The sequence below is a fragment of the Carettochelys insculpta genome, chromosome 1 (assembly GCF_033958435.1).
Source record: "Carettochelys insculpta isolate YL-2023 chromosome 1, ASM3395843v1, whole genome shotgun sequence".
Lineage (NCBI taxonomy): Eukaryota > Metazoa > Chordata > Testudines > Carettochelyidae > Carettochelys > Carettochelys insculpta.
Window position 1 is genome coordinate 377,362,442 of NC_134137.1, and position 25,638 is coordinate 377,388,079.

The window sequence follows — 25,638 nt, forward strand, 5'->3', positions numbered from 1 at the left end:
TTTAGCACTAAAGAGCACCCAATGCTTGTGCCATCTTCATTTGGAGTTGTGGTGCTCAGCTCCCACAGCTATCCAACCCAAGGTGCCTCAAACTGGACACAGAAACAGAGGCAGCAAAATTTTGAAAATCTAGCTCTCCGTAAACTCTCTGACTCACCCAAAAAGCAGGTAATAGAAACAGGAATCTGTATTCCTGGCCTTGTGTTCTTACCTGTTCATCTCAATCTAAATCACACAGGAAATAAAGGTTTTTGTTGTTGACCATGCCAAGAGCAGAACGTGTGATATGGCAAGTTGTAGGCCAGAGATTTTGATGTTGTGATAAAGGCTAAGTTTTCTGAATTGCTGATCTCTACAATGGGGAAGTATAACTAAAACCAAGGATTTTTTCTTAATTTTTATTTTTCACTTTCTCATACTATAATGTCACTCTTGGATCAGCCCTGATTATGGTTCTACTTTTTCCATTTCCTCTGCAGAAATAACTCACATCATTGCCACCCTTGCACCTGCTTCCCAAAGCAGATCTGTGTATGCAGGAATCCAAAAACACCTCAACAGATAAGTTCAGACGGTTGAGCAAAACCAGACAGGCTGATAGGAACACAGTGAGAGAACAATCAAGCCTTGCAATTAACAGGGATTTCAAAATACATGAATGGGTAGATAGACTGGTTTGATCTAGGGCAGGGGCTTGTAACCTGCAGCTCCACAGCCTCATGCAGCTCTTTAAGGACTTCTTTGTGGCTCCCACTGCTATAATTGGAAAGTTAGAAAAAAAAAACCAACAACCCTCTTTATTTTTGATAAATGGTGAATGTCTAAAAGCCCAACAATAAACAACTCAGATCTAAATAGCAAACAATATGTGATCTCTTTAATATGTGCAGTGCATGTGGGATATGATACTGTATCAGTGTTTTGATCATGTTGCTAATAAAGTCTTATTCACATGCACTGCGGCTCTTGAATTATTGAGTTGTTTACTGAATTTGAAAAAAATGGCTCTTCTTGTTATTTTAGTTGCTGACCCCTGATCTAGGGGCTTGTGCTCTGAATCAACACAGGAGTTAAGCATGCATTTACTTTTAAGTCCAAGCTGAAGTAACATCCACTTCAATGGGACTTAAGCAGATTCTTAATGTATGTACTAGTGGTTCGCTGGTTTGGCTTGTTGTTCTGTACCTTTATCCAAATGTAGAGAAAGTACAAGTAGAACAAGGGTGTCGAACACATTATAATCACAAATAATAAATAATGTATAAGTAGATCTGTCTGTGTAACTGTCCATTTGCAAAATACAAGCGTGTCTATCCGTCAAGATCTCTGCGCTTGTGCATCTCAGCAAGAGGTACTGCTCCATCTTTTTTCCTCTCAGAATAACGAATGGCAGTGGATATCTCTGGAGTGACAGATATTTTGCAGTATCCGCTTAGCCTGTCTTCTGAAGAACTGCTTGAAATTTTTTTCTGGTCCAAAATTCCAACCACTGGTTAAAAAAAAAAGTTTTCCAGCCAAAAAACTTTGCCATTTTGAAAATGTTGACCACTTCTAATAAACAGCCCTTCAACGATACCCAAAGCTGACCATGTGCATGAACAAATGCTCGCATAAGGCATTTCAGTCAAGGTTTATTACTCCACTTTAACTTCACCAAGTGATGGTTGTTTAGGGTGACCATATTTCCCTAGGCCAAATATGGGACACCCTGGGGTAGGGGGCAGCTCTCTGGCTGTGGCTGCCACAGGGCGCCAGGTACGGGGCTGCTGCCCTGAAGGAGAGGCTGCGAGGGCTCCCTAGTTGTGGAGCCTGCTGTCCCACGGTGGTGCATCCCCCAGCTGCATGGCAGCCCTGCCTGTCAGGATGTGGGGAGGCAGCTCCCTGGGCTGCCCACCCCCTGGCCTCTCGTTTTATTTTTCAAGAGAAATATATTTGTATTCTAATGTCTCCCTAACTTCACAAAGGAAGTGTCATTGGGTAGAGTAGAGTGGTGCAGAAAGCAAATTAATTACATTAGATCTAACCTAGAAGTTTAGGCTAGATCAGAGGTAGCGCCTGACTCCCGCCTGTGCAACCCCTAGCTTGGGGGGGGGAGTTGTGCCTAGGAGGGGGTGGGGCCTAGGACAACTCCCCCATGCCCTACCTCTTCCTGCTGACCCCCCACCTCTTTTCTGCCCCCTCCCCACCTCTTTCCACCCACACCCTGTCCCTATTGCACCCCTTCCTCTAAGCCCCCCTCTCCTAAGCAAAGCAGCCCAAGGCACTAGCAGGGCACCTGTCGGCAGCAGCAGAGACTGTCCCTCCCCCACACTCACAGAGGGATGGGGACCTAGCTTGCTCAACTCCCCTCAGCACCCAGCTACATGGTGGAAGAGGTTCCACCCCTTCCCCTTAACCAGGCAGCTGAGTGGATCAGACCAGGCTGGGTCTGGATGGCTCTGCTTCCCCATGCTGGTGAGTGCAGAGGTGGGCTTGATGCCTGTTACTGGTGCCAGACCCCCACGTGGCTCCCCAAAGCTCAGGGTCTGGATCATTGCCCCTAAACTACTCTGCTGGCCCCCTGCCACTCCCCCAAAGCATTCAGGGGGGCATGCAATCCTTCATGCGTGCCACCGCTGCAAGGGAGGTTATGGTCGCCCACTGGGGGTATTTAAGAATAGGCTGGACAAACACCTATCAGGGGAGGTTTGCTTGGTCCTAATTTAGTGCCCAGCCCTGGACCTGATGACTTCAGCCACCCCACCCGACCCTGCCGTCCCAGGGTCTGTAACCAGGCGCAGCCCGTCGGCCGGGGCGGAGGCGGAGCGCGGCAGAGCCCGGTGTCAATGGCAAGCCAGGGCTGCAGCCCCCGCATCGCCCACCGGTGTGGCCTGGCCACGACTTGGGGCCGGTGTGTTTGCAGGGCAGGGGGCTCCCGCAGGGCCCCGGCAGCCAGGACCAGCCCAGACAGGCGTGCCCCGGCCTCCCGGCCCATGCACAGGTCCCGGCCCGTGCAACTCTGCCCTTGCACCAGCCGTGCCCAGGGCGGCGCGCGCCGCAGCATCCGCAGCCGTCCAGGGTTCGCGCAGCAGCACCCGCCTTTGCCCGCGCAGGCGCACGCCCCCAGAACCACGGTGGCATCGCCGTTGCCGAGGCCGGCGTCCCCGCCCCTAGCGACGGAGGGGCGGGGCCTCCCGAGTGACGGTCGAGCAGCCCAATCGAGAGGGGCGAACGGGCGCGATTGACAGGGGCTGGGCGCGGGGGCCCGCCCCCTCGCTTCGCTGCGGCGGCCCCGCCCACCACCCTGGCGCGGTCTCTTCACGGCGGCGGCGGCGGCGGCGTCTCCATTTTATCCTGTTCCTACCTCCGCGGCCTGCAGCGCCCGCACCCGCCCGCGACCCCGCCGCCATGAACGAGGAGTACGACGTGATCGTGCTGGGCACCGGCCTCACGGTGAGGAGGGCCGCGGCCCGCTCCCCGCCCCCCCGCGGCTGGGCCGAGTCGGGCCGGGCTCCAGCCCCTCCCCCCTCCCACCTGCGCAGCCCTGCCCCCATCCTCCCCCCCCCCCGGCGCTGTGCCCTCGCCCCTCCCCCCCCTTGCCCACCACTTCCCCCTTCTGGGCTGGGCTGCGCTGCCCCCCGCCCTTCCCGGTGCCGCCCTGGTCCGGCTGGCAGAGAGGGCGGCCCGGCCCAGCCCAGCCCAGCCCTGCCCAGGGCGCGGCGGGGCGCGGTGCGGGGCTCCCTGGTGATGCCTCGCTCGCTGGAGGAGATGGCTCGGGGAATCAGCGTGACAACACGTTCCCTGCAGTGGCCTCTAGGAGGCCCCTGGAAAGGCAATTGTTAGAAAAACAATACCTCCCCCCCCCCCCCCCCCCAAAAAAAAAAAGCACCGCTCTCCTGCCTGGGGCTGGCTGCGTAGCTCTCCCCCCCCCCCCCCCAAAATGCAGGGGCTGGGGCGTAAGGGGTTTTCATGTGGGGCGCTGATCTGGCTGGGTGTGAGCTGGGAATAGCACGAGCCCAGCATCAGGGTGGAGGCCTTTCTCCCTCTCCCTCCCTCTTTGCAGCGTTCATGCTCTGTCAATGCCTGACTGCAGCAGGAGCGGGGGGGTGGGGAAAGAGCAAGCAATTGCGTGACTGAGTTGTAAATAGTCAGCCAGCCCTTTCAATGGGAATCTTTTTCTCCATCTGATCATTTGTACCCCCCCCACCCCGTTTTTTCCCTGCTGAAAATTGGTGATCAGTTGTTCTCTGTGATCTACGGGTGGAGGATGCTGCTTTGCAGGTTGCAGATAAGTAACAATGGCCCTGCTTCAAGATCTGCTATTAGTGACTTCCTATTCCTTCTTTGAACGGGAGGGGAAATCTCTCTCTCTCACTCCTCGTTCCACCTTAACTTTCTCTAATACCCTTTTCTGACTCGTATGAGATGGCTAGGCATTGTTCTTTTCTCGGCATGGAGAAAGACAATACAATATAGCTGTGAATGAATGCTACCTTTGCTGTTTAAAATGGAGTTTCCTGTTCTTGTGTTTCTATGCCTAATCTAGGCAGACACTCACCTTTATATTTAAAGGTAACTGAGCATTCCTCCATTTCTTCCTGCTTGCACCTCGGGCTCGGGCTTGTGATAGCTTTATAAAGAGCTGCATGCACTGCCTGTCATAGGCTAAATGTTGTTGTCTCTTGCTGTGGGGACTGGTGCTTTACCTAGGGCAGCAAAAGGCCATATTTTTGCAATTTGAAAGGGACATGGCCTGTTCTTGTAGGCTGTTCCCTATTACAGGATTATTCCTACAGTACTGGTGTCCTAGTCTGGCTAAATACATGAGACCTAAGACTTTGCACCTCTTTTTCTGGGGGAGGAGCATTGGGAACATCTGTCCCACCTAGAAGTGGTGAGTGAAACCAGCACAATGCTAGGTGGTTTCATTTGCCTCTCTCATAGCTGTTTTTAGCATCACAAGATGCTCCCTCTCTTTTCTTTGGGAAATAGGACTTGTGTTTATCTTTTAACTGACTTTAATGGCATGTGGTACTAATTGGAAGTAACAAAAGAAACTATTCAGAAGCAGTCCTGTGTGGCTTTTTGTGACACCACTAATGCCTGAATGCAGCTCCCTGTGATGTTCTGTACACTATTGTTGCATTTGAAACCCAGGGTGGTAAAAATGAGTTAGCAAGCTAAACACTTCACATATTTTATATATAGTCTTCATAAAACATGAAGTGGCTTGTCCAGTTGTAACATCCTTTAATGCTCCTGTTAAGAATGCAAATCTTAAGATAACCTTGATCTTAACCTATTTAAGAGTTAGATGATCAACATCTTTACTTGAATGGATGAACTGGAGTAACTGGCTGTGTTTTAAAGTTCTCTGAGCAAAACCTAGCTTGTGGTAAAAGGTAGGATTTGATTTGAGTGCCTAGGAGTTCCATTCATAGTTGGTCTTGCATTTAATTGTGGGGTGGGGGTTGTGAAGGAAACTGCTTTTTAAATGATACTGTGAGGATAGAAAATTTATCCTTTGTTTGGAAAGACATTCACCTGTGGGAGGGTAGAATGTGTGGGAACAAGTGGAGGAATGGTACAGTTAAGGGATTGGGATCAATAATAGTACACTGGAGCTTTCAGAGAGAAATTGATATTTATTCCTGTGTCTGGGTGGTCATCTAAATTTGCTACCCCATATACATAATGGAGTGGAAACCTTGTGAAGTCTGAATGAGATTCAAACAAGAAGCTTGAGGTTGTCCTATGGCCAAATGTGGCAGCAGCATTATTCCTGGTTTCAGAATCTCTTGAGTCCAGTGACTGCTCGAGGTAGAGGTTTAGGGAATAAAGCTGCAAAAAATGACGTGAATAACCTCATTGTCCTGCTGATCCCTAAGTCCTTGTTGAAACTTGATGTGTCTTGGCCATACCACCTCCGGGCTCTCCATCTGAGAGAGCCTGGATACAATTCCCTTCAAAGGTCCTAGTAGGTAGGTGAATAAGGCCTGTTTACTAAACTTCTCCAGGTTGATGCTTTGAGATTATTCAGAAGCTGTGTAAGAGTCTGTGATGGTTCACATTTGTGGGTTTTAAGAGAGTGTGGAGATGTCCGAGCTCCTAAAGATGAGGAACCTTAATATTATACATGGAAATATCTTTTAACGTGCTTGTCAGAAGTAAACTATAGACTAACTTGTATCCCTAGGCACTAGTGAAATGAGTCAGCATTCAGTTATCTGACTGTAGTGTACAGTGTTGCTATGCTGTACCTGTCTTTCTGATGGCATCACATCGGCACAACTTTTGGGGCGGGGGTATGCCAGATGTTGCTGAACTCTCAATATAGTGATGTCAGTGTTCGTGTGCCAGTCCTGTATAAAAGTCTATATAATTCTTACCTGTATTAATCACATCACATCTGCTTAATGAGTCCCCTCCTCCCTCCAGAGCATTCTTTTCAACGCCAGTCATCTATCACACCACACACGAACATGTCCTCCTTTATGACATGTCACCACCTCTCACTAATTTAAAACAAATTATTCTTAAAGGCACTCATTGCTTCCCTCTTTGTCACTCATCAAATATGAAATAAAACCTGTAAGTTGACAGTTTTTAAAAAGTCGTCTTACTGGAGTATTAAAAAAAAAAAAAAAATGCATTATCTATTGGTGATCATTCTAGCTAAAACCGGAGGTTCACAGGTAGATAAATGTTGTGGAATACTGTTAACCTATTGTATTGTCAAATAGTTAATTTTGATATTTAGTTGAGGTTTCATGTCTCAGTGGGGTAAATTTGCTTTGCAAATTTAAAGGCATCCCATCACTAACAATTGAAATATTTTCAACAGATCAGATCTTCTAGTCAATTAAAACCAAGTTAATTCTAGCGTTAGCTGTCCCCGGGAGCCTGGTAAGATTGTTAGACTACAGAAAGTAAACTGCCATTTACACATGGTTTATAAGTCGAATTGGTGGTTATTTTTATTGTTGTTGTATCTTCAGTAGCAGATGGATCAATTGCAGTGTTGATTAGTCATGGCATCTGTTGATGAAGATGCCTGGTATGTTCGTGTAACCTTGAATTGCTAGGAAAGTTAGTGTTGCTGGAGTTAAAAGTATAGCTGAACAGGTCATTCGTGATAACTTTCACAATTTTGTCTGTAGAAGTATCAAACTTAGATGCCGCTGGTGACATATCAAAAATGCATGAGGGTGGTGGGATTTTGATCTGTCTTAAGATATGCCTATCTTTGCCGGAATTAGTTTGTATTTTTAAAGCTGATTTGTTGCAAACCATGATTGAAATACTATTCATTGCCACGATTTCTAGGACACGGTAAGGAAAGCTTTGGTATTGTACTGCAAAGTTGCATATCCATAGACTTCTAACTGAAGAAGGTTGAGACTTTATTAGAACCTACATGCTTAAGGTGCATGTTACATTGAATTTATGTCGTGGTTCTAGGCTGGTACTGGCTGGCATTGATTCTGCTCTATCCCTACATTCAGCAAAATGAACAGTGATATGCTCTGAGAGTAAGAGCATGGGTTTAAGTGAGAATCTAAAGAATAGTTTAGGTGCTGGCTAGAGATCATTCAGTATTTGTTTCATGCTTAGTTGAAAATTTCTATATAGACTTACTCTAAACATGCAAAAGAACAGGCCCTTGTTAATACATTAGTGCCTTTCAAGTATCTGGAAAACATTATTTTAAAAAAAACTAGTAGCAGGAGGTTTTGTATCCAACGTTTTTCTTTTATTTCTTTAACCTCATCAGAAGTGAAAGTGATGAACATAACAGTATTGCCACTGGAGTCTTCACTTCACTTCATATCAAATAGTAGTAAACCAAATTAGATTTTTCTTTTACTTGGCAAAAAATTATAGAACTGAATTGTATACAGAGATTTGATTGCTGTCTACAAACAGCGTTGGTGCTAGTCCTATTGAAAACATTTTAGGGTAACTCATTTTTTTCAGCCTGTTAGTTGGCATGCAACTTGGAGTTGATTGGTAATTTCACAGGTGGTAACTTTGATTCTTCTTCTAGTGTGCCCTTGGGTGCTCCCCCTTAGGTGTCAGTCTCGCACTGGTGCCACATCTTGACTCTTCTGGCACCGCAGCATACAGAACTGCTCATTTGGTTCCTGCATTCTTGGCATGGACTTCATCAGTGCTGACAATTTCAACAAGATATAGCAAAGCAAGGACCAAGTCAAGGCATAGGCACCATCGAGAACCCTCACCTTGGTGCTTGACACTGCTCATGTCTGTAACTTCACAGATTTCTTTGGGACAGTATTCCGTTGCATCACCATTTTGAGGTCCCTTGCCTCCCCACCGTAGTCCAAGGTCACCATCTCTGGTGTTGAGACCTCGATCCCCTTGGCAGCATGAGGCTGAATTCAGGAGGTGATCAGGTAGCTGGCCCTCCACATCACTGCCTCAGTACTCCAGGAGTTCGCATTCTTACTTCTCATGGACACAGCTACGCGCATCACTTGCCGGACAGACATAGCTATCTGTGCTGTGCAAGATCTTGGGACTATGAATGGTGTCACTGTACAGAGCAGTACTTGCAAGAACCGGCAGATGCCACAGAAAGCCTCTCTGGTACATCCTGGTCTCTTAGTCCAGCTCTGGTGCCTCCACCACAATTGGGTTCTCAGCCTTTGTCTCCACCACCTTTGTCCAGGGAAGAGGAGGCTCGGTTCTCTGATATGGACTTTTCTCCCGGACCATTCTCACCAACAATCCTTCCTCATCTTCACCAGACAAAGTGGTCATCCCAGGCGATGCGTCTTCCCCCGGATGACCTCCGTGAGTTCCAGGACTTATTTTGTCGGGTGGCCAACTCTCAAGGAATTCAATTGGCAGAAATGCCTGAAAAGAGACAAGGGTTATTGAAGAACTTGAGACCCCTTTCTCTACTAAAATTTCTATTCCGTTGGATGAGGCCATCATAGAGGTGGTCAGTTAACATCTGGCAGCTGCCAACGTCTGTGCCCGCTACAAATAAGCGAGCAGACAAGAAGTACTTTGTCCCGTCTGTGGGTATGGAGTACTTGTTTACCCACCCACAGCCAAATTCTTCAGTGGTGCAATCCTCGCTACAGAGAGCGAAGGCACCTCAATACACGTCTATGGACGAGGACTCCAAACAACTGGACCTATTTGGGCGAAAGATTTATTTGTCCTCTACGCTGTTGCGCATGGCTAATTATGCTGCCCACTCGTACAATCACAGTTTCAATAATTATTCCAGGCTGGCATCGCTGATGGAGTATCTGCCCGATTTTAAAAGAAAAAAAGATGTTATTGAAGGCTGTTGTCCAAGAGGGCTATGCTGCCTCCAGGACTAGTGTCCAGATTGCTCTTGATGTGGCCGACACGGGCCCAACCTAGTGCCATGGCCATAGTCATGAGAAGGGCATCCTGGCTGCAGACTTCAGGCGTCCCCAGAGAGCTCCAGGCAAAGGTGGAGGACTTGCCCTTTGATAAACAGAAGCTGTTTGCCGAATCTACAGACGTGGTGTTTCACTTGAGTAAGGACTCGCATACTACCCTTACTACTCTGGGTATGTACACACTGCTATTCAGGTGCAGATGCTTTGGTCCACACCAGAGGAGGTACTTGTAACCCTTCCAAAGGCAGTGCTAGCCTTGATGTGAGCAGTCCAGGCCTTCTCAAAGACCACCAAGGTGTAAGCACATGCAGTCTCATGGGCAGCAGCAACAGCCAAGGCAACAAGTTTGATGGCATTATCAAGCGCCACACCCCCTCCGAGCCAGTAGCTCCATCTCCTTCCTCAATGTTGTTTGACCACAGTCTACGACCGTAGCTCAGTCAATGGTCCAGAACTAGACAGACAAATGGGTGCCAGAAATAGTCTTTGGGTTATGGTATCCTGTTTCTAACCATCCCACCCACGACGCCAGCAATCCCATCCCTCTTCAGAGGCTCCCTCTCATGAGACTATGTTGCAGCAGGAGATGTACCACCACCTTGCCATAGGGGCAGTGGAACCTGTGCTAGATGAGTTCAGAGGAAGGGGATTCTACTCCCGATACTTCCTCACACAAGAGAAGTCTAGGGGTTGGAGTCCTGTTCTGGACCTTCACAGTCTAAATCGCCACCTACAAAAACAGCAATTCAGAATGGTCACACTGACTCCTGTAATTCCTGCACTCAATCAAGGGGACTGGTTCACGACTCTCAACCTTCAGAACGCCTACTGTCATGTAACTATCCATCCCGCCCACTGGCGGTTTTTTCAGTTTATGGTGGGAGGGGATCATTTTTAGTACTGAGTCTTACCCTTCAGCCTGGCTACAGCTCCCAGGGTATTTTCAAAGACTCTCATTGTGGTTGCAGTCCGTCTTTGCCACCTGTAAGTTGTCATCTTCCCATATCTAGATGACTGCCTCATAAAAGGACCCTCCTGTGTGGAAGTCAACACAGTGCTTTGGGTCATGAGGTCTAACTTTCTTTTCTTGGGCCTACTCATGAACAAACAGAAGTCGAGCCAAGAGCCAGCTCAAGACATGGAGTTTATCGGGGCAAGGGTGAATTCCATCGCTGCCCGTGCGTACCTGCAACTTCAACGGTTTCAGGATATCCAGGATCTTGTCTGCACAGTGACAGGTCCAGAGGTGCAGATCATAATGTGTGCAGCTCATGGGTCTCATGGCAGCCACAACTTATGTGGTTCAGGATGCAAGTGTGTGCGTTTGATGCTTCCAGCACTGGATAGTGACAGTGTACGGGCCTGTATGTTACAATCTGTGCAAATGGGTGGCAGTACCAGGCAGTGTCCTCAAATTCTTATGGTGGTGGGCAGAGCTAGAAGACTTACTGGCAGGAGTTCCTTTTCACTGCCCACAGCCCAGGGCACTCATGATGACGAACTCCTCCTTGCTGGGGTGGGGAGTGCACCTCAATGGTCCGTCATGGAATTGACTCCCCACATAAATCTACTGGAGCTTCGGGCCGTACGCAGTGTAGGCAAATATTTTCTGCCATGCATTCGCAACATGTCCGTCAAAGTAGTCACGGACAATGTTGCTACGATATATTACATCAACTGTCAGGAGACTGGGGGGAGGCCGGTTCCTGGTCTCTCTCTGCAGAAACTGTTTATGGAGCTGGTGCATCTGCAGCAGCATAACGTTGACTGCTTCCTATTTGCCTGGGGTCAACAACACAGAAGCAGATGCCCTGAGCAGACATTTTGCGCCAGATCACAAGTAAGAGATCTGCAAAGATATTCTTCTCCCTGTGTTTCACCCATGGGGGTTCCCAGTCTTAGACCTGTTCGCAACGCATTCCGATTGCCAGTGTGAGCTATACTGTTCCAGAGCAGGCCTGGGGTCTCACTCCCTGGGCAATGCGTTCTTAATCAATTGGACAGGTCCACTACTCTGCACGTTCCCACCGACAGTGTTGATCCCCAGAGTGCTGCAGAAGGTCAACAGGAATGTAGCCAAACTTATACTGGTAGCACCCACATGAGCACATCAGCTTTGGTTCCTGCTTCTCCACAGAATGGTGCTGTGGGCGCCTCATCTCCTGCCCTGTCCTATAGACCTGTTGACTCAGGACAAGGGAGCGGTTGTGCGCCCACAGCCACGCGCCCTTCACCTCCCAGCCTGGTTGATCGTTGGCTCAATGCGGCAGAGGAGCTCTGTTCAGACCAAGTGAAGGCAGTCCTCATACAGAGTAGACAGGGAAAACACATGAAAGCCTTATCTTTCGAAATGGCTACAGTTTGGAGTATGGTGCTCCTCTAGACGACTGTTACCGAATGAAGCACGAATCCACTTGTTCCTTGACTAGTTACTAGACCTGAAATGGCAAGGGTTAGCACTAGCATTGATAAAGGTAAACCTGGCTGCTATATCAGCCTTCAAACACACGGTAGATGCACGTCAGTCTTTGCTCACCCAGTTATGGCACAATTCCTTAAAGGGCTGACGAATCTCTATCGACCAAGGTGGCCGTTAGCTCCCCTGTGGAACTTGGACTTGGTCTTAGACATTGACGAGAGGTCCGCTTGAACCTTTAGCCACTGCTTTGCTCAGACTGCTGTTGCTGAAGACCATCTTCTGGCAATCACGTTGACCTGAAAGGTGAGTGAGTTATTGGCCCTTATGGGATCTCCACCTTATACAGTCTTTAGCAAGGACGGGGCGACACTCAGATTTCATCCCCAAAGTTGCCTCGGATTTCCATGTCAATGAGCCTCTAGTGCTGCCTGCGTTTTATCCTAAACCGCATACCTTGGCACGAGAGGTGCCACTGCACTTCCTGGATGTCTGAAGAGCCTTGGCCTTCTACGTAGACAGGACTGAGCCCTTTCGGAAGACCAAGAGGCTGATGGTGTCTATACCTCATTGCTCTAAAGGCCAGGCAATTGCCTCGCAAACACTTTCTAACCTTATCATGCCTTGCATCACGACGTGCTACTCCCTGAGGGTTGCTTCCTTGCCGTGCCACCCAAGGGCACGTTTGACCAGAGTGGTGGCAGCGTCAACGGTGTTCTTCAGAGGAGCCCCCTTTGAGATATCTGCAGGGCGGCGACCTGGCCATCCAACAACACATTCGTGAAGCATCATGCCATCTACCGACAGATGACTGAGGATACCTCCTTGTCCACTGTGGTGCGGTCTGTCCTGGACAAGACCTGGATCCGGTACCTGCCTCCTAGTTTCTCGGGCGGGGAATACTCCTCAATCACTCAGGTAGAGCACCCGTAGGGACACTTGAAGAAAGAAGTTACTCACCTTCGTGCAGTAACGATGGTTCTTTGAGACGTCCCCATGGGTGCTCCACCCTGCCCCTTCCTCCCCACTTCAGATTCTTCTTTGTGCCTTCTGTTTCAGAGCCTTAGCGGTTTTGAGGAACTGGATGAGACCGGACCGCACATGTGGAAAAAGAGTGCGAAGAGGAGCAACAGAACAGCGCATGGGCAGCCTGGCATAAACAGCTGGCAAGATCTCAGAGCTGTGGTGCCAGGCAAGCCTGACACTGAATGTGGAGCACCCACAGAGACACATCTCGAAGAACCATCGTTACTGCATGAAGGTGAATAGCTTCCCTGTTCGATACCTCTTGGGGAATGTGACTTCCAAATAGAGCATGCTGGTTTGTGGTTCATCTCTTCTGGTAGCTAATTGTGAGATGGGATATCCTGTTAATCAGAACTCTAAAATTAGCTGACTTAACTCTTCTATCCCGATACTCATTTGATCGGGATATACTAATGATGGTGCTGTGAACTGCCTAGAGACTTTTTTGGTGGGAGGTGGGGAGGAACTTTGAATATACATATGACCAGCCTACTGTATGCAACTTACTAGATCAAATACCACATATCTTCAAGTTAAGATCATACTGGCACATCTGTCAGGATTACCTGGGCTTCCAACTCATTGGGTTAGAATCCTTCTGCCTCATCTTGTGTTTAGAGGGGGGCTTAAAATCAATACTTCTGAACTAGATGTGGAGTTACAGAATATTTTCCCCACGGTGACACACTTGGCTGAAGTTTCTATCATTTTGGCAGTTTGAGGCTGTTTCTGAACTCATGTCATACTCGGCACCAAGCTCTGAGAAATTGATACAAACTCAGACATCTTTTCCTTGAAGGTTTCCTGTTTGGGAGTGAGCCTTCTCCCATCTTGGCACCAGCAGTGCTGAAGCAAATCCTGTTCACGTAAAGAGGGCAGGTCACTTGGTGTCCTAGCTTGTGAAAAGCTGTCACTCAGAAGCTTAACTTAAGCCCCTGTGCCTCTTGAGCTATCTTTTTCTGTTCCTGTCTTAAGATACGAAACCATATCAACACTTTCCTTACCTGTTCCTGTCTCAAACTACACTGAGTCAGACATTTGACTCCTAGATGCATAGGGAGGCACGCAGTTACCTGAAAACTATTACGTTTTGCAGTAGCAGTAACGGCCCTCAACCTGATTTCAAGCCTGTGTGTGTGCTAGGGACAAACAGTCTATATCCAAAGGTGCTTGAACTCTAAAAGGACCTATCGTTGACTGATACCTGTGCTACCGTGCCTCATTGTTGCAGGAGTATGTTTAACATGAACATTCACTTTTCTGATTATTCCAACTATCTCTTGAGTGTTCGTGACTCAGATGCAGAATGAGCATGCTAAGAGTCTTTTGTCGCTAATTCAGTCTTTTGTCATGCTTGGATTGCCTGTGCCCCTTTCTCTTGAAAAAGCCATGACACAGTTAAGCAATATTTTGTGTTCCAACAGACACTGAACTTAAACTGTATGTGGGAGACTGAAGGGCCAGATTTGGGCCTACAAACTGCTACTGAAAGAGAAGTTAGGTAGTTAAAATTTATCACTTTCTGCACTACTTCCTCTTTCTCTGTGGCTGCTCTTATGTTCTTTAGCTTCCCCATCATAGTCTAACAATCCCTGGCCTGCATCTGGACCCTAAGCCTCAGGGCTCTCTTCCATGACATCTGGCTTGCAGCAGGGTTGGGGAGCTCAGATCTTTGTGCGACAGACCAGGCAAGCTGTGACTGGATCCAGATGATGGGCTCTGTTGGGGAGGTTGGGGGAGGTGGGTACAAAGCACCTCTGGGCCCTGCTGCTTGTTCCCACAGCTGGGAGTAGGGCAGAGGGAGGCCAGAATTCTAGCCAAGCAGAGCCACGTGTGTCCATGGGTGAGCAGGTAAGCTCCACCCCCATCACCCAGACCCTGTGCTTCCCGACTGCTCCTGCCTCCTTCTCAAGACACGGTGCTGCAAACTCTCCACATACCCCGCCCTCCTCCTGTCCCATCTCTGACCCCAAACCCTCCTGCCCAGATGCTACACCCCTCTTCAGCACTCCCCACCTGCACCCAGCTTCTGCCCTTCCTCCAAGCCCCCTCACTTCAAACCCTCCTGGCCAGACTCCATAGTCCTGTCTCCCTTTTTTCACTTATGTGGCCCGTGCTTTTTTTTTTAAAAAGCGTCAGTGGCCCCTGACTCAAAAAAAGGTTCCTCATCTGGCATAAAGTTTCAGCAGAGGGGTCCGAGATCTAAACTGCTGCACCTGGGTCATGGGTGTAACCTCAGAAGCCTGATCAGCAAAGTGTGACTTTGGACAGTTGACATCTGCAGCTGTGTATTCAGGGAGAGAGAGGAGTTGAGCCTAAAAGATAGCATGGTGCTGCCTCTTCTTGCGTTCTCCCTCCTGACATAGGCCTGGGGCATGTGGGTACAAACTGTTTAAGATGTCTCCAGTCCTGTGTTAGAACCTGCTTTGGGAATTTTTCTGTAGTGTCACAAGCCATTAGTTGCATGGATTTTAATCCATTACAAATGGGTCTTAAATATAAGTGTACTAGTTCTTAAAGACTGAACTGACGAGAAGAATCCAGAATGGCCGTGTCTACACTAGCCCCAAACTTCGAAATGGCCACGCAAATGGCCATTTTGAAGTTTACTAATGAAGTGCTGAAATGCATATTCAGCGCTTCATTAGCATGCGGGCGGCCGTGGCACTTCGAAATTGACGCGCCTCGCCGCTGCGTGGCTCGTCCTGATGGGGCTCCTTTTCGAAAGGACCCCGCCTACTTTGAAGTCCCCTTATTCCCATAGGCGAACCCATATAAGGGGACTTCAAAGTAGGCGGGGTCCTTTCGAAAAGGAGCCCTGTCGGGACGAGCCGCGCGGCGGCGAGGCGCGTCAATTTCGAAGTGCTGCGGCTGCCCGCATGCTAACGAAGCGCTGAATATGCATTTCAGCGCTTCATTAGTAAACTTCGAAATGGCCATTTGCGTGGCCATTTCGAAGTTTGGGGCTAGTGTAGACGTAGCCAATGAGACAAGTAACAGAATTGAAGGAATGAGGCAACTAACCATTTTTCTGTGTCGTCTTCTAAGCATCAAAGTAATCCACTGCTGCTTCCTCTTAAGATGCTCATGGTGAAAGTGGCGTGCACCTGTGAATAGCCTTTTGAGAGATGAGACAAAAGAAGCCTAAAAACCTTTGTGTCACTAAGGGGAAGAGAGAGTCTGGTTTTGGGGATTTAGTTACTGAGGGCATTAATCACTCAGGCCTTGCCTATGCTTACAGGGAACATCAATTTACTTAGCTACTCAAATAGCATGGCTGAAGTAGACTTATTCACTGTGGCATCTTGCATGTGATAAGATCCAGGGTGAATTGGTTTAAATCAAGTTACCAAAAAAGCAAAGACTGACTGTGCTTAGAGTGCACTTAATTTTGGAGTAAGCCCCATTGAACTCACTCTCATCTCTGTTTCTTGAGAAAACTAATATAGAATGGGGTTCCCTTGGGAAAGCTGAGTTATGCTAAAGTGCAATAGGGAATAGACTTATGGCATCACCATTATGGTCTGTGGCCATGATGAGCTAATATATGGGCTGTGTATTATAATTAAAAAATGACACTTGTTGGCAACTCTAGATTTCTTACTATAGTTTTCTGTATTGAATACTTGAGTGAGTAGTTAGCTTCTAAACCTAATTAACTAAACAAGCCATAAGGATTAGCCTGAAATTTTCTTTTTCTCCTAGCTGCACCCAACACAGACAGCTTGGGAATTTACTTGTTAAATTGCATTTATACCAAGAGGCATAAAGAATCTTAAATAATTCACTTTGCAATGCATTGTTCAAGTTACTAACCAGTTATCTATCCAGACATCTGCATAATAGTCTCCTCATAGACAGTTTTCCTTACGTTTCATTCTTGCATGGCTTACACTTGACATGTCCTCCTTTTTTACCCAGGGGAGGAATTTCTTCAAAATATTCCCAGAGAGGGTGCCTCATGCCTTGAAGCCATAACAGTTTTTTGTGGCAGAAGAGTGGGGGGAATGTAGGAAGTTGTATGCATGCTGAATGTCTTCCCTTTTTGTTTCTAGTCTATTCTACTGTTTTCCATGCTGCCTCTGTCCTTTCCTAAATATCTTTCTTATTGTCTTTAGACAGTATCTTAACTCCTCTGCTGTTTGGCCAAGGTCCACCACCACATAAGCACAGAACAAAATCAGTCCTATCCAGCTTGTCTGTCTTTGCACATGTTACCTTGTTTTACTCTTCTGAAAAACAAAGTAAAAGCCCAGCGCTTTGAAGGAGTAAGAGTTGGTAGCTACAGTGGACGGAATGGAGCCATTCGCTGCTTTTTACGAGACTGTAAATGTGTGTAGCATATATGAGTTTTAATTTAACTTAAGTAAGAATTAGCATTTGATTTATACTTTTTTAAATCTCTTTTTATCCACCTGGTAAGCTGGATGGGACAGCTCTCCTGTTGATGCTGGCTACCCTACTTGTTACGGTGAAGAACGGGCATTGGGGTAGTGAACTTTGAGATGGGTTGTCTCCAGCAGATGCAGTAAATTAACAGCTGGCAAATTGCTCATTGCATTGTCGATCTACCATGTAGCTTAGGCGAGGCCTCAGATATGTTACTTTTAATTTTATTGTGCAAATCTAGTCAGCTTTCTCATGGCTGGACTACTGCACAGAATGTAGCAGGGCTGTGGGGCCGTCTTCCAGAGCTGACAAGCCAGCATTCTGGCAGCTTTGAGTTTTTCACATGAGTCGCTGTAGGCCCATAGCTGCTGGAAGAGCAGCTGTAAAGACAAGTCATCCTGTTTTAATGAGGACCTGTCAAGTCAAATCCAGAAGACTCTGCAGGTTAACTTAGTGATCTAAGTCAAAGGTTTAAAATCTGTGTGTGCACGTCTGTCAACTAAATTGTTAACTCCTGTTAGTCACTATTAGAATACAGTGGTGGCCCTCTCTTGGGTAGTGATGTCTTCACTCGTTTCCAGCTCTGCTTCTCTGGTTGTCTCGCTTTGCTGTCTGGGTTGAGCACTAGCTGGGCTTCACAGGCCAAAGGCAATCTAGACATGTAGTTATTCCATTTGTGTGATATGTAACCACCTAGCATTAGCTTCAAAGTGGTTCACAACTTCTGCCATTGTAAGTGCTGAGAGAGGTTGCTACTGCGGCTTTGTTACTGTTTTTGGAGCTCTTTCAGCCACGTTAGGGGACAGTGCAGCATGTTGTTTCAGCATATCTTGATCCTACTGTGAAAAGACCGTCGGTTTGGTGGCAAAGGTGCTCAGTTTCATTTATTGATGAAATGCAGCACTAATGCCCTGCCTCGTGGTTCCAGGCACAATAACATGTGAGCATGACAATGGGACCAGCTTAGTGAGCAATGCCCTCTTGGCTACCCACAGATGCTCCCTCTGTATGACTTCTCCATTTATCCATTGATGTAAGTAAGTAAGTTAAGCTCCCGATGTAGCTAGTTACCACCCCTGAGCATCCTTATCCTGTCATCCTGTTCCTGTCTTACAAGGCTTTGGTGTGTTCTTGTAGCATCTCCTGAGAACGTTACTGGAAAATCTGGGTGTTCTTGTACTTTTTGTCAAGAGTATCCCTACTTGGTTAGCCAATAACTAATGTGTTTTGTCAAAGCTGAATCCACCTTCTAACCCACCAAAGCAGGTGACACAAGCCAGCTAGTTTGTTTGAAGTGCTGCTTAACATGAGCTCTCATCTGTGTGCAGACAAGAATTAGGTTAGAGGCAACACTTAAATTAGAGTTTGAGCTAAAAAGGCATGAAGACAAAGATTTAATGTGTTCTAATTCAACATATATCTGTTTTAGCGGTCTAGGGGTATGTCTATACTTACTGTGGGTTTGACGCAGTTTGTCAGTGAGGACACGGCAAAATCTGTCTCTGAGCTCTGGTGTCGACCCTGGTACTCCGTGCTGCCATGTGGAGTGAGGAACATTTGGTGTGAGCTGAAAGAGCCCGGATCTGCACCAGGGAACGAAGGGGATCCTGATGCATCAATTCTAGCCATGGTAATGGCATGGCTAGAATTGCATGTGTGGGATTGACTTTGAGCTCCAGCATAGACCAGGCCTAAGAACAAAGACGGATTGACTGTAGCAGAATATTTTAGCTCTAACCCTTTTTGAGAACCAGCTAGTAAAATGTAGATTCACAATGGCCAATGCTTGCTGTTAACCTGTATTAACATTCACTTGAGATTGCGATAGACCAGACTTTGGAAAATAGGGTAGTAGATGATGCTGAAAATAGCAAGCTAATTGCAGCATAAGGTGAACTTTGGTAATAGAGCTCATCTAGATGATATGTGATGGCTTTTGGCTGACCAGGTTCAGATTTTCAGGAAGTTTGAAGAAGAGCATTAACTTCATTGAGGCCAACTAGAATGGCCCAGGGTTTGGAAGGCAACTTCTGACATCGGAGCATCTTAAGGATCGATATTGGCATAGCCAGCTCCTGGTCAAATGGTGGTGTTAGCTGCGAGCTGTTAGCTTAGTTAATAGGCATTGTCTAAAGACTTAACTTTTGATCTTCTGACATTGGATGTAGAAGTCAAGGAGTGAAGATGGAGAACTACCACTTCACTTGGAAGCGGTCCATGTTGAACAAGGTTCAGGCACAGAAGGAGTGTGACTTTTTTTGTGTTTTGTGTTCTGATCTTTGGCTATCCAATTGCTTCAGGATTGTAAATAATGCTTCACAGCCTTTCTGCTCCAACTAAGCAAGATTTTTCGAAGCTGGGTGCGGAGTTTAGTCATGCCATTCCAATTATCGCCAATAGGAGTTGCACGGCTAAATCTAGCTGGCGCTGAAACTCTCAAGGTAACATTGCTCTTGGATGAACCAAGTTCGTTGATGTGCTCAGACTATCTTCAGGTGTCCCTCAAGAGGGAAATGCAGACATGTTCTGACTGCAAATATGTGAATGGAAAGGGCCACGACTGGGTCAATATTAAATGATTGGATTTCTTGGTCGAATATTTAGTAACAGCTCAGTTTTTGAAAGTTGCAGGCAGCAGCAGTATAAAAGCTGTAAGATAAATGGCATTTAAGTCAAATCATAAGCTGTGGTAGGAGGAGGGATAACTCAGTGGTTGAGCATTGGCCTGCGAAATCCAGGGTTGTGAGCTCAGTCCTTGAGGAGGCCATTTAGGGATCGGGGCAAATAGATTATTTGAAAAAGTCCAGGATGGTGATAGCTCCTGCTGTGATAGCGGGGGACTGGATTCCTCAATGACCTCTGAAGGTCCCTTCCAGTTCTAGGAGGTGTATTTATATTTATGTATGTCTTTTTTGCATGTTACTGTGAACAGAAATGGCAAAATGACTTCAGTTTTAACTGAAGCTTACTAAGGAAATAACAGGGCCTTGAGTCTTTCAAGGTTTGGCTAGCATTTCTAGTGCTGATAGAACAGCAGTTGCATCCCTTCATAAGATGGGTGTCTTTAAACTGGTGGTAACCTATGGCTCCACAATAGACTGCTTGACACACATGCTCTGCAGAACTTCCCAAAGCTTAGTGGGAGAGCTACATTAGCTTCTGGTTTGAATGAAGCTCAGCAAAACTAACAGTTTAGGTGTTATACAGCCCAGGCTAATGCTGGGCTCTGATATCCTTCCTAGTTCATGGGCATAGTGAGAAAGTAGGATGTCCACTGAAGGGTAGGACAAGTAGTAATCTGCAGCAGGGAAGATATTTCTCGCTATAAGAACAAGTCCTGTGGCACCTTACAGACTAACAGATATTTTGGAGCATCAGCTTTTGTGGGCAATGACCCGCTTCGAAGTGGGTCTTTGCCCACAAAAGCTTAAGCTCCAAAATATATTAGTCTGCATCTTCAAAAACAAGTCCTGTGGCACCTTATAGACTAACTCGGCCACCTTTCTAGCTATGACAATTACTGAACTCTTGGGCTTCCAACAGGAGGATGGGGTGGGAATTAGTGGAGTCGTCATCACTGTGGATTTTTAAGAACAGGTTAAGTAACTGTCCGGGGCGGTCTAGTAACATTATTTAATCCTGCCTTAATGCAGAGAAATAGATTAGATATGAGTGCCCTTCCACCACTATTTTTGTGAATGTGTGTAAATCTGTCCAAAGTTACTTGCAGACAAGCTTCATCCTGAAAAAAATAAACATTCATGGTGTGGAGTGATACTTCAGACAGAATATCTAGAACAGCTGTTTGAAAACACTTAACATAAATAACAAGAAGGCTTGTGGCACCTTTATAGACTAACAGATATGGCTGCCTCTCTGATACTCGACATAAATGGCTTTATTGCAAACAAAAATGCTAAAGACGAATAGGCTTGTGTTGACATGTTAAATCAATATTTGACATTGAGTTGCATGAGTCTATTCCGTTTTTGCTGCTTACAAGTTATCCTTCAATAAATAGTAAAAACCTCTTTGCAACAGCATCTTTTAAAAGATGCCCGCTGCTCATGTCTGACTGAGGTCAGGTTGTCAAACTGCAGTTTTGCGGAATGTAGTGATGGAAGGTAGACAGCAAGACTATCATCCCTTGCTTCTCACTTGAGGAGTAAAACCTGTCAGTGTTTTGGGTGCTGTTAATCTCTTTACCCAGGTGCTAAATGAAACTTAAGGTGTGACTCTTGACCTTTGGACTTTTATTGAAAAATCCGGATTTGCCTCATACTGTTCCCAAGAACTGAAGGAGAAAAAGTTGGGATCGGCTGATCCAGCCCTGTAACTGAAACAAAGGGCTCTTTACCTCCTTGTAAAACCTTCTCTTATTTGTGCAGGAATGCATCCTCTCTGGCATCATGTCCGTGAATGGAAAGAAAGTCCTTCACATGGATCGCAACTCTTACTATGGAGGTGAAAGTGCATCCATAACACCACTGGAGGATGTAAGTACTAGACTAATACACTGTGTTTCACTTCTACACCTACAGGATCTTGCTTCTAAATTTCTGTGCCCTCTTTATAACTGAATTTGCCTTAATATTTGTTAGGGGGGCAGATTAATTACACGTTACCAAGAGTGCATTTAATACAAGAGCGAAAGACCAGAAATGTAGATGACACGTAAAGAGAGAGTCTTAGAACCTTTGGCCCTTATTCCTGTGCAACTTGGGGAGCTAGCACTAAGGACTGATTAGTGTTGCATGTCAATCATTCAGTGTTCATGCTAAGAGCTAGTATCTTTAAATGTGTCTCTAGAAACAAGCTGATCCAAAATAGGTTCATTTTGACTGTTGTGGATATGACTTGGTGGTTTTCTGTATTGCTGTCCTGCTTACTGAGAGATGTAACTGTTGCATTTTTGTGCCAGTGTGTCAAGGTAAGTTCAGAGTAAAAGCACTAATGCATTTTAATTCAAAAGCCTTTGACTGGAAAGACGTAGTTGCTTTGTTCACTTACACACAAGGATTGCGAAGTTCTCCAAACATCCAAGCCCCAAAGCCACAGTTGCTGCAAATCACTGTTTAATATTTTATTGGGAATTGATCTTCGCAGTTTCCACACAGTGCTGCAGTATAAGATGGACAAAACACTAATTCACACAGAAAAAGTCAGTCTCAGATATTGGTATTCTTCAGCCTTCGATCTGCGAGGCAACACACTTGGTCAGTGGAGTCAGATTGTTTTTGCAGCATTATACATCTGCAACTTCAGCTCAACAAGAGCTTTTCATGTTTGTCTCCAATTTAAGGGCCCTCTACTGGAGAAAATATGGACTGATTGTCTTCATATTGTCAATGTTCAGAATGGTATGTGGAGATAAGGAAGATCAGTGTAGATGGGATTGAACTAGAGGACTTGAAGCTCACATCTGGGGAGCAACATGACATGATCTGACTGTAAGAAGGAAATAGCTACTAGAATAGCAAAAGCGAGCAAGTTTGAAGGCCATGAATAAGGTCTGGAAAAACTTAGGATCGAAGCTGAGCATCTTGAAAAATGTATGTATTCGGCAGCATGTTCTATGGATGATAGACGTGGGTGATAACGAAAGAAGGATATTGGTGTTCGAGAAGAGTTGTTATGGAAGGATCCTGAGACTAGGATGGGTGCAGAAAGTCATCAAGGAGGAATTATATAGGCAGATAAAACCAAAAGAGAACCTACTGCAGAAGGTTTTACAATGCAAGTTACAGAATGAACGATGAGCAAAAAGTCAAGACCCGGGAATTCGGCATAACAGGCTCAAATAGGAGAGGCAGACCCCGTAGGGAATGGGTAGATTGGTGTGGAGCAAGTCTGCAGAAACGAAGCAACTCTGCACTAGACAAGGAAAGATGGAAGGAAATAGAGGGAGGCCTCGGACACCAACAGGCGCTGAGCCCATTCATCATGATGACAATTGATTGAGGACTGGAGGAAAATTAAGTAAAACAGGCCTCTCCTGATGCTGTACCTATAGTTGCAATAGCTTAGTGTGATTTCACTCCCTCCCTTCCTGCTGCTGCCGCAGTCCCCCTGTCCCCAGCATCAATGAATTCAGTTTCCTCCAAACTAAATTCAGGCTGGCCACAGGCCTGTAATGGGAGAGCCATAGCCTAATGCACAAGAAGTTCTGATATGGTTGTGGGGAGTGTAAGCATGTATCATGAAAGAATTATAAACTTGAAGAGCCATTAAAGAGACAGTGGAGAAAACATGCACTGTTAAAAGCATTTTTCCTTTTTTTACAGCTTTACAAAAGGTTTAACATCCCAGGTTCTCCACCGGAATCAATGGGACGAGGAAGAGATTGGAACGTGGACCTAATTCCAAAATTCCTTATGGCTAATGGTAAGGAACATACTGTTCATCCAAACCAGCCAGGCGTGAGAACATGGACTCATTACTTGTAAAACACCTCTTCTCTGATTGCTAGCTACCCAGGTGCAACACTTGTTAGCTGTCTTTCCAACCGATATGTTGACACACACATCTCTCATAGTGGACCCACCATAGCATACTATGCTATTCTAAAGGAGTACTAAAAATACAACTGGAAATGTCTTGTCCTTGTATTATAAAGTATGTATGTCGGTGGGGGGTGTTGTTGGCTATACGTGTCAGGAGTTATTTGTCAAACCCAGTTAATTGGGGGGTGGGCAGGACATTTGGTCTGTGGCTTGTGGAAAAACTAAAATCTTTCTGCACTTGCTAAAGCACATCTCTGCAGTTCTAGCTAGAATGGGTATCATCAGGTCACAGTTAGAGGAAGAAACAAGTGGCTGCATCTGTGTAAGAAAAGGAAAATAGAGTTTGTAGACCAACAGCCTTGGTTGGCTTTCATACTTCTTGACTTCAGTGATCCTTGCCTGACTCTTTTTCTTAAACCAGTTGACTAATGTCAGTAATACTGAATTTCCTGGTCTGTCAGTCCTTACTGGTGTGGACGAGTGTTCAGGAATGGCTTCTCTTTCATTGGTTGCTGCAGAACTACATGGTACAGATGACTGGTCAGCAGCTTGTCCTGTAGTGTCTCTGGGATTTTAATAAGCTGTCGGACTGAAAGTACTACCTCTGGTGACTTTGTCCCTGTAATGTAGGTTAGGGGATAAGACACTACCAAGCATAAAACTTCAGGTTTCATAGTGACAGTACTACACACCACCAACTGAAGACTCACTGTAATCGCTTGGGAACAGCTCACTGTGTTTAGAGTTCTTCATACAAAGTCCATTAACCCACACACCCCTGTGAAAACAACTAGGAATGTGACTTTCTGTCAGTTGGGTCGTTCTGCCAGGCACATGTTCATGGGGTCTAGAGTGTGAGGGCAGAGGATCTGTATACAGCAGTTTCTTTGTTAGTTAATTTTGTTTGGATACTTGGTTAATGCTCTTGGATACAAGACAGGAGTAGTGGTCCTGTCCTGGCTACTACAGTCTTTTCTATTTAACTATTTGCAAACTTGAAACTTAGGTCTGTGCTATATGTATCAGGCTCTATAATAAAACAGGGCTCCTAACAGAGTGGAGACTCTAATTTTTCACAAACCTCTACAGCTTGTGTGAGCTCTATTTTGTGTGTGTGAAACTGGGAATGTTTTGACAGAGCAGAGCTCTCCAAAACTGCAAATGCATCATTCTGCCCTAATGAGGGCCCTGCAAAATGAGGAACAGAACAAACTGCCCTTCAAACAATCAGTGATCACTTGGCTGCAGAGTGCTTCCTGACTTCTTCTGAAATTCTTAATTGCAGGTCAGTTAGTAAAGATGCTGCTTTATACAGAAGTTACTCGCTACCTTGACTTCAAAGTGACTGAGGGAAGCTTTGTCTACAAGGGAGGAAAAATCTACAAAGTTCCTTCCACTGAGGCAGAAGCCCTGGCATCTAGTAAGTAGTTAGTTTGTTTTGTTTGTTCTGAGAACTCGTAAGCTTAAATATTGGGCACTTCCGGTGTGTCTCAGATGACCTGGGACTCGTTCAGGGGTGTTCTTGATTTGCAACCATGCTGTCGAAAAGAGTAACAAGATGGGATTAATGTCAGTGTAATGATATGCATTGGCATTGGTGTGTTTTTTGTTTTTTTTTTTTCTGTGCCTGCATACAGGGCTCATTCTCAGCTGCTTGCTTTCCAAATGGGACAACTTTCTTCCTGTTACGAACATCAGACTTGGTTGATGTAGCTAACACCAGGGGTTTTCTGCTTTCTTTGAATTGTACCCCACCTGAGCCCTCTAGCAGGGGTGGGAGCTTCAGGACAGGGGTAGTCAGGTGGAGAACTTGTGCTTTAATTTTGTAACTCCCTAGCTCTTGGCAGAGGGGTCTGTTACCCTCCCTCCAGGGCAGCATTCCTTTCTCCCTCTCCACTCCCATTCTTCCTTACATGGGGTG

General features: G+C 46.2%; 1 protein-coding gene across 1 annotated transcript in view; it reads left to right on the forward strand.

The window, feature by feature from the left end:
• The first annotated feature begins 3,277 nt into the window (after positions 1-3,277).
• GDI2 (GDP dissociation inhibitor 2) overlaps positions 3,278-25,638 on the forward strand; it is a 40,870-nt gene continuing 18,509 nt past the window's right edge. The window contains exons 1-4 of the mRNA XM_074976126.1: positions 3,278-3,432; positions 21,603-21,710; positions 23,499-23,598; positions 25,003-25,137. Of these exons, the coding sequence (XP_074832227.1) occupies positions 3,388-3,432; positions 21,603-21,710; positions 23,499-23,598; positions 25,003-25,137 (388 nt within the window). The 5' untranslated portion in view covers positions 3,278-3,387. The remainder of the gene's footprint in view (positions 3,433-21,602; positions 21,711-23,498; positions 23,599-25,002; positions 25,138-25,638) is intronic.